Source organism: Muntiacus reevesi, chromosome 4 (assembly GCF_963930625.1).
Source record: "Muntiacus reevesi chromosome 4, mMunRee1.1, whole genome shotgun sequence".
NCBI classification, from domain to species: Eukaryota; Metazoa; Chordata; class Mammalia; order Artiodactyla; family Cervidae; genus Muntiacus; species Muntiacus reevesi.
Window position 1 is genome coordinate 111,515,668 of NC_089252.1, and position 13,797 is coordinate 111,529,464.

At 47.0% G+C, this 13,797-nt stretch overlaps 2 protein-coding genes and 1 non-coding gene across 3 annotated transcripts in view; 1 reads left to right on the forward strand and 2 right to left on the reverse strand.

Moving 5' to 3' along the window:
• Nucleotides 1-3,808, reverse strand: part of SACM1L (SAC1 like phosphatidylinositide phosphatase) — a 68,204-nt gene extending 64,396 nt beyond the window's left edge. Inside the window, exon 1 of the mRNA XM_065933878.1 lies at nucleotides 3,651-3,808. The gene's annotated coding sequence lies outside the window, so the exon portion shown is untranslated. The remainder of the gene's footprint in view (nucleotides 1-3,650) is intronic.
• Nucleotides 3,809-4,103: 295 nt separating this feature from the next.
• TRNAR-ACG (transfer RNA arginine (anticodon ACG)) lies at nucleotides 4,104-4,176 on the forward strand. Its single transcript has one exon. It is a non-coding gene; the product is annotated as a tRNA-Arg (tRNA).
• Nucleotides 4,177-7,197: 3,021 nt separating this feature from the next.
• Nucleotides 7,198-13,797, reverse strand: part of LIMD1 (LIM domain containing 1) — a 73,430-nt gene continuing 66,830 nt past the window's right edge. Inside the window, exons 7-8 of the mRNA XM_065933879.1 lie at nucleotides 13,130-13,198; nucleotides 7,198-11,523 (exon numbers count right to left, since the gene is read on the reverse strand). Coding sequence (XP_065789951.1) covers nucleotides 11,386-11,523; nucleotides 13,130-13,198 — 207 coding nt within the window. The 3' untranslated portion in view covers nucleotides 7,198-11,385. The remainder of the gene's footprint in view (nucleotides 11,524-13,129; nucleotides 13,199-13,797) is intronic.

Here is a 13,797-nt window from a genome sequence, read left to right on the forward strand (position 1 = left end):
CATTTTAAAAGGAAAAAACACCTTGCAATGTTTCCAATAATGGATTTCTGTTGTTAACTGTCTTGTAATTTCAAATTTGTCATTGTCTGACATCAAGCTTACATAAATGATTTAAATGAAATAGGATCCTCAGAACTGCCTGGATGTTAAAGTTGTATAAATTCCCAACAAATCACTATTGTTTTCTACATGTTCAAATTAAAATTGAACATGTCCATTATTTTCAATCGTAAGTAACTCATTTCCACATCAACCAGGACTAACATGAGAGCGAACTGAGATAAGAGAAGAAAAGGTAATGTACAAGGAACAACACAGTGTAATGGAAAGATCCGTGGACTCTGGGCCTGCTGCGTCGCATGGCCAGTTCTGTCTGGCTCTGTGACCTAACTGTGGGGCCAAGGGGAATGACCTCCCTGTCTTCCACGATGACAGAGAATACACATCAACCTAGACTTCACAGAGGCACTGGAAAGGTAACACCATACAAGAAATTACTTCAGTTGCTGCTGCTACATCATATACTCCAGATCACCCCCAGACTGATCTTTTTAAAGTGCTAGTACGAGGAAGTTCTTTTCATTTACTCAGGTGCTCCACTGAGGACCTGCCACGCACCAGGCTTTATGCTAGGTACTGAGGAGGACTGCAGAAGAAATCAACATTAAGATGCTTCTAATATGCTCTACATACTTGTAACTCGGTTGGAGAAACAAAGTATACGTAATGATTGCATCATTTCTAGGCGCCAAAGTGGGTGCTTCAAACAAGGCTATGGATCAATCGTTCTAACTTTCAGTCCTCCTGTCCATTAGATCCTAAGTGCACTGTTAATGAATCCTAAGAGACAGGACGTGCAAACCCATATGGACATCTGGGGTCTAGTCCCTGTGAGAGCCGACAGTTATAGGAGCTCAGTGAAGAGACAGACATGGGGGGAAAGTCTCACAGAGAACAGGAGTTATCTGTTAAGTACGTTGAGTGTGTCTATACTCTGTCACTCCTGATAATAATGATACATAATAATGATAATAATGTGAAGTAGAAACCTTCCCGTTTTACAGATTAAATCCCATTTCAGGGAGAGTAAGTAACAGGGTCAGGACACAAAGCAGCAAGGGAATATAAGTCTGCTGCGACTAAAAAGCTTGCACTCCCTCAGCTCTACCACAGATGTGATCAGCATGTACAGACGGGAGAGAGAAAGACCTTCTGGATACGAAGATCAAAATAAGACCAACCTGGAAGTAAAAAGAGGGTGGCCAAGTCTGGTGAAATGAGAAACAAACAAAAGGCATTGAGCAGTTATGGGAAATAAAGTTAGGGGACAGACTGTGAAGAGGCAAGAATACAGGTGGCTAAGAAATGTGGACTTAATCCTATAGGTCAATAAAATGGAACTGGAGACTGTAAGCAGGAGAGCAGAGGATGAAATGCAGGCATTAGGAAGGTGAACATCATATGACAGAGATGGGCTGGAAAAAAAATGTACAGCATAACAAAAAGCAAATTTTAAAAATCCCAAGCACTTCAATATTTAAATAAACCCGGTAATAATATTTTCATTATAAAATAATCATACTATCTCTTGTACAGATCTCTTAAAACACATCTCTAGGCACTTTAGAAAATGACCATTGTGTCCCACTAATTCTTTTGTGGGACAGAAACCACTTCCACCTCCAATGCATCAAAAAAAAAAAAAAAAACCACCTCAGGTCAGAGGCCACATTTTAAAATCACGCTTCAGAGCAGTAAGGGCCAAACAGAAGAAATAAGAGCAGACTCCAAAACACACACTCCTTGACAAAGAAAAACAAAGTTGTATCTTTCAAAAAAAAAAAAAAAAAAGTTGTATCTTCATTTACAGAAGCACTTAGAACTATTTTTGCAGGCAGAGAAAGTTAAGTAGTGACAAATTGGAGCATGACTTTCATATAACCCCAGATTTGCTTTTTCACCAAACATTTATACTTTCCATTTCTCACAAAAATCAATACAAAAGCATCAGCCTCAACATGTAAGTGCCAAATTTCCTTTCTCTTTTATGGATATAGAGCCCCACCCCCGACCCCGGCATTTTTTTTAAGGTCTGGGGACTGATGCATTCAGTGCTCCTAGACAGTTATCGCTCTAACTCTCAAGTTCTCCATCCCATTCAATCTTGGCCACAGGAAAATTCAACCGCATTTCATAACCTAATACTGAGCTGCAATAAAGCCAAGGCTCCAAACTGCTTCAACACAATTGACACCTGGTGTAGGGTCACAGTAAACCCTTCAGCGACGATCAGGTAGACAACAATAACCTAATTAGCCAGGACGGCCCACGTGACACCAGTCTGGCCAGCACCACAGTCAAAGGCAGCTCGCTAGACTCAATTAACCAACAACGATCACCTTGCAAAGGAGAACCAGGAGAGAATGTGTGCAGCTGGGATTTTCCAAGGGAATTAGAGTCGAGAGACTGTGGCAAGGTGGGGGCCGGGGAGCAGCTGAGGAAGAAGTAATCATCTTTTACTCAAAACATCTGAAGTGGACATGACCTCACTTCCAATTCTGCAGGCTTAACCTTTATCTGAACCTTCCAGAAAGTTAAGTGGGCCTGAGATTCTGTGAGCATAGGAAGTGTCCAAACCACATCTTTCTGTCCTCCTTTCCCTGTAGAGGAAATGTGATATCTCTGCCTAAGTCCCAAGATATTTTAACTTATTTAAGGATAGATAAGCTTCTGGAAAATTACATTTGCTTCTGCTGCCCAAGACATTCTGAGGTACTAATCACTGGATTTTCAGTCTAGAGATAAAATATTAAAACACAAAGTGAGTAGAACAAAGTTATTCACAGACAAGCAAAGTGCAGGGGATGATGGTAACGCTAAGTGAAATACACGTTACTGCTTTTTAATCCAGGACAAACCTCAAAACCTAAAAACACCTAATTCATAACTCTTAACAACCAGAGCCTATTTTCTCAAAGCCTCGAGAGCTTGGCTTTACCGAAAACTCGATCTGCAGAGCCAAAAATTCTCGATAGTAGCCCCTGGCTGTCAACACGGACTTAGGAATCTGCTTTATGCTTGGGCGGGATAACATTTAGAGCCAAGTAGACATTTTTAGGACCTTAAGAGTACTGACTTGAACTTTTAAATTTTTCCTGCAGTCTAAAGACTGGTCGGGAAGACTTCAGTGGCCAGCTAGACCAGGTTTATCCACTCGTGTGTGCGCCTTTAAAATGCTACCATGGGCCCCTGAAACAAGGAAAAAAAAAACTTTTTCTTTCAGCAATAAGGATACATTCAGACGCCACCTCTGCAAAGAAAATAAAATGGGAAGGAGGGCGCCCAGAGGGCTGCCTGCTAAAGCCGAGAGAGCAGCTTTGCGCCCCCGCCGCAGGCGCTGAGGCGGAGTCCAGCGGACAGAGGCTGGCGGGACTGTCGCTCCCGGGCCTGTGGCGACTCCGGCAGGGACCCAGGGGTGGCCGCGCCTGGCCAGAAAGGCGGGGAGCGCGCGGGACTCTCACACCCGGCCCGCCGCCTCGGGCGGGGACTCAGGAAGCCTCCCCGCGGCCGGCGGCCGACACCTGCCCCCCACCGCACCTAGCTGCCCTGCAGGCCCCCTCGGACAACGGCCCCTGGCCCGCGGAACTCACAGCTTCAGCTGCTCGTAGGTCGTGGCCGCCATCCTGCACCACAGCCTCCTTCCTCGGTTTCCGACCGCGCCGCCCCGCGCCGCCACCTCGGCTCCGGCGCTACCGGTCACTCTCCTACAGCGGCCGCAGGTCCCAGCCTCTTCCCACCGCCCCGCCCCGCCAGGCTGAGGGAGAAAACGGGACGCGGCGGTGGACAAACTTAGTGCGCGCGCACAGAGCGCCACAGGCGCACATTCCGACGCGACGCCGTGAGAGGGCGAGGACGAGCGCGGTGACGTAGCGGCTGAGGATTGGCTGAGCGCGTTGGTTGGGGAGAGGCGGAGCCTTGGGAGCTTGTAGACCCGAACCACGCAGCGCCCGGCCCAGCGGCGGAAATGCATCGCTAGTGTCGTGGACCCTGTCGTTAGGTGCGTAAGGCGTGATCTGCGCTCCAGTGCAAGCCTATCTTGCACAGGGCCAGTGGCGCAATGGATAACGCGTCTGACTACGGATCAGAAGATTCTAGGTTCGACTCCTGGCTGGCTCGGGGTGTACTTTTTGTCATGTCTGGGCTTGATGTTAACAGGGTGTCCTTTCTAGGACTGGTGAGAAGGGTGAATGTCTCGAATCTTAAGGCTTGTGTTGCTGTTCATTCGCTAAATCGTGTCCGACTCTTGGCGACCCTATGGACTGTAGCAGGCTGGTCTCCTATGTCCTCCGCTGTCTCCCGGAGTTTGTTCAAATTTATGTCCATCCAGTCAGTGATGCTATCTCATCCTCTCCTGCCTCTTGTCCTTTTGCCTTCAGTCTTTCCCAGCATCAGAGTCTTTTCCAGTGAGGCGGCTATTCGCATCAGGTGGCCAGAGTATCGCAACTTCAGTATCAGTCCTTCCAGTGGATATTCGGAGTTGATTTCCTTAAGCCAGCTCTGTCCGAAATGTCATCTGTTGAGCTGGGTTGGAACCCGGAGTTGTCTCAGGTGGTTTGTAAATTGCAAAGTGCCCTAATTAATGATACACACGAGGAGACTCTGTAAACGGGGTACATTTAGGAAAACACAGCTAGGATGGTGGTGGGTAGGGGGTGTGCTGTGGCTGGAGGTTAGCTAGAGGATGCCACAACTGCTCATTTAAGGCAGGGGTTCTGGCCCTATTTCCAGTGGAGCAGAAACCTCCGCGGCGACGCGAAGAGCCGCGCAGTCCTTTTCCCGGGATCCGGCGAGCTCTAAGCTGCAGCGGAGGCGGGAACGCTGCAGTGCGACTGCGCGCGTTGGCTGGGGGTCCGCGAAGTGCTCGGGGTCTGCAGCCCTGCCCTTTCAGAGGGTGTTTTTACAGTACGAAGACCCCAGGGAATCTAATTTATTACAGCTCCTTTTATTGATGCCTGAGTGGAAGACCTGAGAAGGACGGAAGGTCTGTGTTGGAAAGGAGAGTGAAACCTGAAACGTAACATCTGACACTGTCCTTTCACTAATCATTCAATCGATCAGTAGTAATTCTCCAATACGTTTTTTCCTCCTGAAGAAATTACAGGACATTTGTAAAATACAGAAAAGTACTGGGAATTAAAAAAGAAAATCCAAATTCCCATCACGAGATCATATTAACGTCATAATCTCTCATTACAATCGGTGTCATAATTTTTTCTTGTGGACTTCTTTTTCCATATTTTTAATATAAATAAAACTATACACATATTTTTTCCAAATCCTTTTAATTGAAGGATAATTGCTTTACAGATTTTTGTTGTTTTCTGTCAAACCTCAAGGATTTTTTCCAAATTTGAGATTAACAAATGACTTTGTGTTCTCATTTTGTTCCCTTAGCTTTCATCTGAGATTTATGGTCATTAAACATTCCTTGAAGATAGCCCATGAAAAAGCTAGATATTTTAAATATTAACCTCTTTGTTGGGAATTTGGGTTGTCAGTTTAATACTTAAAAAAAAATAATGCTGTTGAATTATTTCTGATATGTCTTAAAATTTTTTCGATGTTGAATGATCAGACAGACATTTTTAAGGTCCATTTCATGGATGTTTTTAAGACTGGCACATACTTTCACATTGCCTGCCAAAAAACTAGATACACATTTCCATCAGTAGCATCAGTTTCCTTGAATGCTAATGAGTATTATAAATTTCATTATTTTTTGCAATTTTCATAATTGAAAAATGGAACTTCCTTTTGCTTATATTTATTACTTGGTGTATATATTTTATCTTGATATATGTACTAATTTTCTTATTAATAGATTTATTGAACTTTTAAATATATTAAGGATTTTAATTCTTTAGCTGTCAAACACACTGCAACATTTTTAGTTTATTTACATTTTCCTTTTCCTTTTATTTTTGAAACTCCAGTAATTTTCACTTTTATATACTCAATAATTACCTTATGATTTTTTCTTTTCAAATTATTTTGTTTGTATTGCTTTTTTCCATGTACTTTGATCCATTTGTAATTTATTTTGTTGATCGTCCCCATGGAAAGATCAACAAGTCTTCAAACCTGTAACTTGAGCAGTGGCTTCCCTGGAAGCTCAGATGGTGAAGAATTTGCCTGCAATTCAAGAGATCTGGGTTCAGTCCCTCAGTTGGGAAGATCCGCTGGAGAAGGAAACAGCTACCCACTCCAATATTCTTGCCTGGAGAATTCCGCAGAGGAGCCCGGAAGGCTACTTTCACTTTCTTTCAAGAGCTCTGCTTGCTCCTTGAACTGTGTACGTATGTGTGCTATGCTCAGTCCTGTTTGACTCTTTGTGACCCCCTGGAATGTAGCCCGCCAGGCTCCTCTGTCCATGGAATATTCCAGGCAAGAATACTGCAGTGGGTTGCCATTTCCTCCTCTGGGGGATCTTCCTGACCCAGGGATCGAACCTGCATCTCTTGAGTCTCCTGCAGTGGCAGGCCGATTCTTTACCACTGAGCCAGTGGGGAAACCTTTACTTGGACTAATTCAGTCAATTCCACAATAGTCCCATAAGTTAAGTTCGGTTGTTATAGCCATTTTCACAGATGAGGGAACACAATTTGCTTACATTCATTGAGCAATTAGGTGGTAGAGCCTGAGTTAGATCTCGAATCCGGGCTTTTGATCCCAAGGCTTCCTCTGCACCAGAGGGCGGACCACATGAGTAGACTCAGGGTCATTCCCCCTCTGCTCATGGGTGGCAATCACTTATGCTCCTCACCCCTTCTTCCATGTGAGAGCAACCAGGAGACCTCATCTCTCGACCTGGGCACACCCCAACCCAGACGTTTTCCCCAACTACATCTTCAAGCCCTGTAGCGTCAGTTGTAGAAAAACAGCAGCCTACGTCTGTAAAGTCGGAATAGCCACTTTTGTTCCTTGCCCCTTTCCCTTGCAAGACCTGCCTTCCTGCACATGTCTGCCTTAAATCTAGTGGGCCACTCACCTCTGGGATTCAATATCCTGTGATAAACCATAATGGCAAGGAAAAAAAAACCCCAGAGCTCTAAAAGACCAAATCCCGTTAGCAAAAAGCACCATCTACTTATTACTCCACACACAGAAAAGAAGATCCAGGAAACATCATTATGGTGGAGATCACTTTAATAGTCTACAAATTAAGGCAGTTTTATTGTCATGAGATTTTGAATAGTTTTACAGTAACAGTAAAAAATTTTGAATAATTTTATCATAACAATCTTTTGAATAATTTTATAGTAACAATATTCTGAATAATTTTATAGTAACAATATTTTGAATCAAAGTAAAAGAAGAGACACAGGGAGGGGACAATGATTTCTCTGCCAAGTGAACTTTTCATCCACTCTATGGAAATTTCCCACATCTGTCCAGTTCTGGCTCAGAACAAATGATAGCTAACACATCTTCCTCATCTTTTTCCTATAGCTTTTAAAAGTTGTTAATACTTCAGATAGTAACTGGGAAATCAGGACTCATTCCTGGCACAAAGGAGAAGACAAAGCATGTGGTTTCCTGGCCCATAGTTTGATTAAGTGCATCAGACAGCGACAGTTTGGGGTCACGTTCTTTGCAAGAGCACCAGCAGCCATCATAGCCCTCCTAAACTTTCACACTTGTAGGAAACAGCACATAAACATGGCCTGCAAAGAAGTGTGAATTCCAGATCATTCTCTCAAATTCTAACATTATTCTTTTGCATCGTGGGTGACTCGAGCCCAGGGAAACAAGCCAATGGCAGGACCTGAAAGCGATTGGAACTCTTTGATTACATCACTGGCTGCCCAGGACTCAGGAGAACAACCCCAGTGGACTTGGCTGAAAGTGGTTTTCACTCAGGCGCTATAAGAACGGAGAAGCAGAGTCCTGCCGCCACATGCAGACAATGACCCAACAGGACTCAATGCCCTTCCTTATAAGAAATGAACAAATCACTTTCTACTCAGCCATGGATGGGAGGATAACAGCAGACAGAATCCTGATACTATAGGCCCAACTGGCTTTGCTCAGGGCACCCAGACAGTCTTTGAAGGACCCTAGCTGGGGTGGAAAAAATGACAAGAAAAAAAAACTAAGGGGCAAAGTGAAGCAAGGGGGAAGGCTGGAGGCTGGCTCTGGGGTCTGGAATCAGCCATAATGCTTGTTTTATCTAAAGTCGAAACTCAAAATAGGGCTATCTGCTCTACCTTTTGAAACAAACTTACTCATCCTGGTCTAGGAAGCGCTTGTGTATTCTGTGTGTGCCTGTAAGTTGCTTCAGTTGTGTCCAACTCATTGCAACACTACGGACTGCAGCCGCCAGGCTCCTCTGTTCATGGGATTCTCCAGATAAGAACTCTGGAGTAAGTTGCCATTTCCTCCTATAGGGGATCTTCCTGACCCAGGGATTGGACCCGGTCTATTATATCTCCTGCATTTATTTGGTAGGTGGATTCTTTACCACTAGTGCCACCTGGAAAGCCCATGTTCTTTCTACACACCTATAAATAACTACCCGTTACAGCTTGATTTGGTTAATAAATTATAGAAAGTTTAAAATACCTGGTAAGTGTGCATCTATTCATGGCTTTTGTGCAAGGGCCTGAGGAGGAGACAGAACTGGCACAAGATTCCTACCCAGTACCCTCTTCAGGGGAACCTGATAATAAGAGAAGCTGCTGCTCAGATTTCTAGAATGTCTAGAAATTCTGTTACTGTTCTTCTTCAATGGTATGAAGTATTTGCTGAGATGCCGAAATTGCCTCAGTCAAGTCCACTTTAAAATTTTCATTTCAAAAATCAATCACTGGTTTTTAAACAACAGCTGCTCTTCGAACAACCCTAGGGTTAATCCTCATATAACTTACTGTCAGCCATCTGTAACCATGGTCACCCTGCATTGTGGATTCAACCAACCACAGATTGTGTAGTACCGACTGCCCGCCGCATTTAACTGCTGAAAAATAGCCACGTATGAGTGGACACAGGCAATTCAAACCTGTGTTGTTCAAAGGTCAACTGTTACCCAATTTGCAAACAAATCCTCTACTTCTGACGTGACTCCAAGGCAGTTTTCTTTGCTCTGCTTGACTTGAAAGTGGAGCAAAGGCCTGTCATCAAGGCCAGAAATCAACCTAGGTTGGCTGAGGCAGGTTAAGACATACTGACTGGCTCCATCTGTCCACCAGCCTCACCGAGGCTGAGCTGGATGATGTACTGGGAAGGGAGGGGTGACCCCAGGGTTCGCTTCCCCAGCCCCCCTACACTCACGGGTTTTTAAGAGGCTCAGCCTATGAAAAGGAACCAATGGAAGCAAACACCACAGCCTGAAGAGACATCTGGCCAAAGTATCCCAGCAGAATGAAATTAACCGAAATGGAAAAGCCAAGCCACGGCCAGTTCCGTGCTGCTTCCAGGCAGCTGCCACCAAATGAGCCAAAACATGGCCTAGAAGTAGAGCAGGGCCAGTGAACAGCCTGTGAGTCCCTTGTGCCTTTGGGTTCCACAGACACCCTCCGAGGTCCCAGCCACCCAATCCCTGACTCTGGGTGTGAGGCCAGGAGGCAGAGAGCAGCCGCCGGCCGCTGTGTTCCCGGCCGGGCTGGCAGCAGTGAGACGGCCCCTGCCTTCTTGCAGCAAGGCCCAGGGCTCCTCCCCATGGGCTGAGAGGGTGAGTGCCAGCCAACCTTTTCCCTCCACTTTCTTCTCATTGAAATACCAAAGGGTACTGACCTCTGGCCTCGGGCGTGTGACAGACTTTGGCCTTGAAATCCTGCCAGGGTGTGGCCCTTAGGCCCGGCCACCCTGGGGGAACCAGGATGATGCAGCGAATAAGGCAAGAGTACCCAGTGTCAATCAGATCTGTCCCCAGCTGACCCTTAGCTATGATTTCAGTGTTCTGACCCACTGGGCTGACCTGGGCGAAGCCAGAGATTCCTGACATACACTGGCTGCGTCCAGCGTGATGGCTGAGTCCCTCCTTAATCTGAAGCTCTTTTCTCTGAGGTATTTTTTGTGTGTGTGGGAGACTGAAAGTAGAGGGAAACAACTTTTTTAAAAAGAAGGAAAAAAAAAAACAGACAAAAGCAGTGTACCTTAAACTGGTTTCTTCAGATGTAATGCCTGGGCCAAGAACTAGGCGAGAGAGAAACCTGTGAAATGGATATAATAACTTATGCTGATTCTCTCTCCCAGGCTGGCTTTGAGATCTCACACACACACACAGTCTCCTCGTTTATAAGGGGCTAGGTCTCAGTACATGCGGGCACCCTTTCCCAAAGCCCATGTTAAATAAGCGAAACACAAGAGGATTCCCACAGAAGATCCTGAGTCCTGCCTTTGCAGGAGCAACTCTGAAGTTCCAGACTCTCGAGAGCTCCAGAGGGAAAAGGGCAAACAGGCGGGCAAAAGAGGCCTGGCGCCCGCACCAAGTTCTCATCCCAAAGCCCACTCGGATAGAACAGGATTGACCTCCACCAGACCCCCCAGCTGCCTTTAAAGGCATGAGGATCTGCAGGGGCACCAGAATGCTATCCGGGTACGAGGAGGAAATTCCATCTCATTTCAAATCTTGGTTCTGCTTTAACCAAGTGAATTCCTCCTAAGATGCAGAGCACACATTAGAACTTCCCTTTTGCAAGGATGCAATTAAAATTTGCAGCCATTCTACAGAAGTGAAGCTCTGGAGTGGAAGGAAGTCTTAAATTATGGTGTGTGTGTATGCGGTTGGGAAGGGGTGTTTGTGGGGGCGGGGAGGGGGTGTGTGTGTTTGGGAGGGTGTGTGTGTGTGTTTGGGAGGGTGTATGTGTGTCTGGGAGGGTGTGTGTGTGTCTGTGTGTGTCTGGGAGGGTGTGTGTGTATGTCTGTGTGTGTGTGGTTGGGAGGGGATGTTTGGGTGCAGGTATTTCCCAAAGCGGAGGGAAAGGATTGAACACGCTGGCAGCTGAACTCTCTCTTCAGAGCATGCGCTGAGTGCAAGTCTCTCCCTCTGAAGAATGAACCCCTCCCGGAAGGACAGGAGGGTTCACTCGGTCGCGTTACTGAGATCCGTCACATGCCACGCGCTTGCCAGGGTGTCTTCCTGAGTCGTCTGATGAGGGTGTGGCAGCGGAGAAAGGCACTTGGAAAATACACAGTCCCAGACCGGCAGGGATCCCCTCCCTGGTTCAAGGAAAGGCACCCCCTGCACACACGCAGGAAATCACCTGCCTCCCCCGGCTCCCCCGGCCCCAATCCCACCCCAGGGGTGACTGGAATGAACTGGTGGACTTCTCAGGGTGCAGCCCTGGCTCCTTGTCTGGCCGTGAGATCTGCGGGAGGCTCTGGCTAGAAGTGATGCTGGCGAAGGGCTGCGGGCGAGGGGCCCTTCTCCAGCCTCTTTACATGGCAGGAGTGGCAGAACAAGTGGTCCTCCAGCGGGTAGCACCGGTGACCGTCTTCATCATTGAGCTCCAGGCCGCAGTCCTGGAGTGAGGCAAAAACACGCAGTGGTGGCGAAACAACAAACAGACTGCAAGAGATCCTCTATGCCTTCTGATTTCAATACCTTTAGACCATGAGATTTTTGCACCTTGTCTTACATCCCTGGATGTGCTCCAGTGTCTCCTGGTTTATAGTCTGTGGGAGCTTGAATAGAATTTGTATCCCTGCTGTTGCGTGAAAATTGTATAAATCCTATGCTGAATTGGTTCACAGTGCTTTTCAGGTCTACTCTATTTTTCTACTTTTCTGTCTATTCTGTTAATTTTTGAGAGTTTGATACTGAAATTCCAACTAAAAATTTTTAATTTATCTACTTAAAAGTTGTAATATATAGTGGAACTATGTGTAACTTTGATCTACATTTTCCAAGTCTCCTGTAAATGTCTTGTCATACTTTCATAATTAAAATAAACAGATTATGGGAGTGACATGAAGGCAAAACACAGACCCAGAATCCAGCAGAGGGTGCTGTCTGACTCTGTCTGGGCAGAAAATGCCAGCACCGAGACGCAGCTCCAGCTGCCCAGGGAGGGTCTGGACTGTGCTCTTCGACGCCTGAACCACTGGCCCCAGGGAGCTCTCAGCAGCTGCGATGGTGCTGCTCGGAAATGAGATGTCACGGCAGGGCCAACTTAGGACGGAAAAAGGATATGGAATCGCTCCGGAAGAATCCTTTATCTAGACTGTGCGTTGAATCAATCACATATTGGATATATCAGTTCAGTTCAGTCGCTCAGTCGTGTCCAACTCTTTTCGACGTGAATAAATGCACAGTCCAGCAAGTGCCTCAACGTTTTTCTCCAGCACCTGGGGTACCACTGACAGTGACTCCCACCTATTTCTTCAGTGCTGGCAGTGGGGTCAAGCTGTATGTCCCCCACGCTTGCTGTTCTCCCTGCCCACAGCTCACAAAATAAATCACTCCTTCTGTGGGTGAGTCCACTTAATTCTGGCTGAAACTCCACAGGCACTTAGATCATTTGTGTCCTTCACAACCCCCAGCCCTCCTAACAGTGATGGGGCACCGGTGACTCCTTCAGCCTGGGGTGTGACAGCAGAGATGGGACCGACGGGGTCCACCCGCCTTCACACCTACCAGTGACATGCCTATTTCCAAGTGGGGCATGGCGGGGGCGGGGGTGGGGAGGGTATCTTCATGATTTTCAGGGCTCAGCTGAAGAAAGGGGCTCCTGGCAGACAGAACAGCCTACAAGCTGAAGGGGAGGGAGTCTATTCCCCCAAATGACACACCTGCCTGGCAATCTAGCCCCCCAAAAGGATCTGAAACCCATGCTTTCCGCCACCCGCTCCCTCAACTCTGCAGCTTCAGGGAGAGCAGCCGTGACCAGTTCAGGGCTCGGTGTTTACAAAGGTGGAGAAAATAGTAAAAAGACTGTTATACCCAATCATCTGCATCTTTTGCAACCTCCACCCCCCACCACCAAATCAGCCTTCACCCCACTTCTTCCATCAGCTCTGGGGCACAGCCCCTGGCCCGCATCTTGCCCCCATCAACCCATGATGCTTCCTTCTTGGACTTTTACGATGCATTCTGAAGGCCTTCTAGGGCAGGGAGGGGCCCGCCTACCTCGCAGTGGTAACACTCCACGTGATAGTCTCTGTCCATGGAAACGACGCGGATGGTCTCGTCTGAACCCTAGACCGAAAGAGAGCAAGAACCCGAGGCTAGCTGGGGGGCCATCGGGCTCTGCGGCCACGGGGTGGGAAAGGGCTCCGGGGTAGCAAGACAGAGGCCTTAGGAGAAGAGCAGAAATCAGCCGTGGACACTAACAGCGGCAGGAAAAAGGACACAATTAGGGGATGAGGGGAAGTGAGAGGGATGTAGGTCTACCATCTGGAATGCTGGAGTCAACAGTGAAAAGACCACCTATGGGGTCTTGTTCATCTCTTGTCTAATCTGGGAGTTAGTATCGAGTCAGACACTACTTTGCAGAGACTTCCCCCACACTGCAGCGGGCACGGGTTCGATCCCTGGCTGGGGAGCGAAGATCTCGCATGCTGTGTGGTACAGCCAAAAAAAGAATTAAAAAGTTTTTTTTAAAGAAACTGACCGAATTACAGGGACAGATAGGGTGTAAGAAGGGCACCAGGCTCAGGAAGGCAGCTAATAAGAGAGAGGCTTCTTGGTGCGGACACCACCGTCTCAGAGCTGAGATTTTAGAATTTCTAAACAGGTATAAGAACAGGGCTTCCTGGGTAGCCCAGTTGATAGAGAAACCACTTAGAATGCAGGAG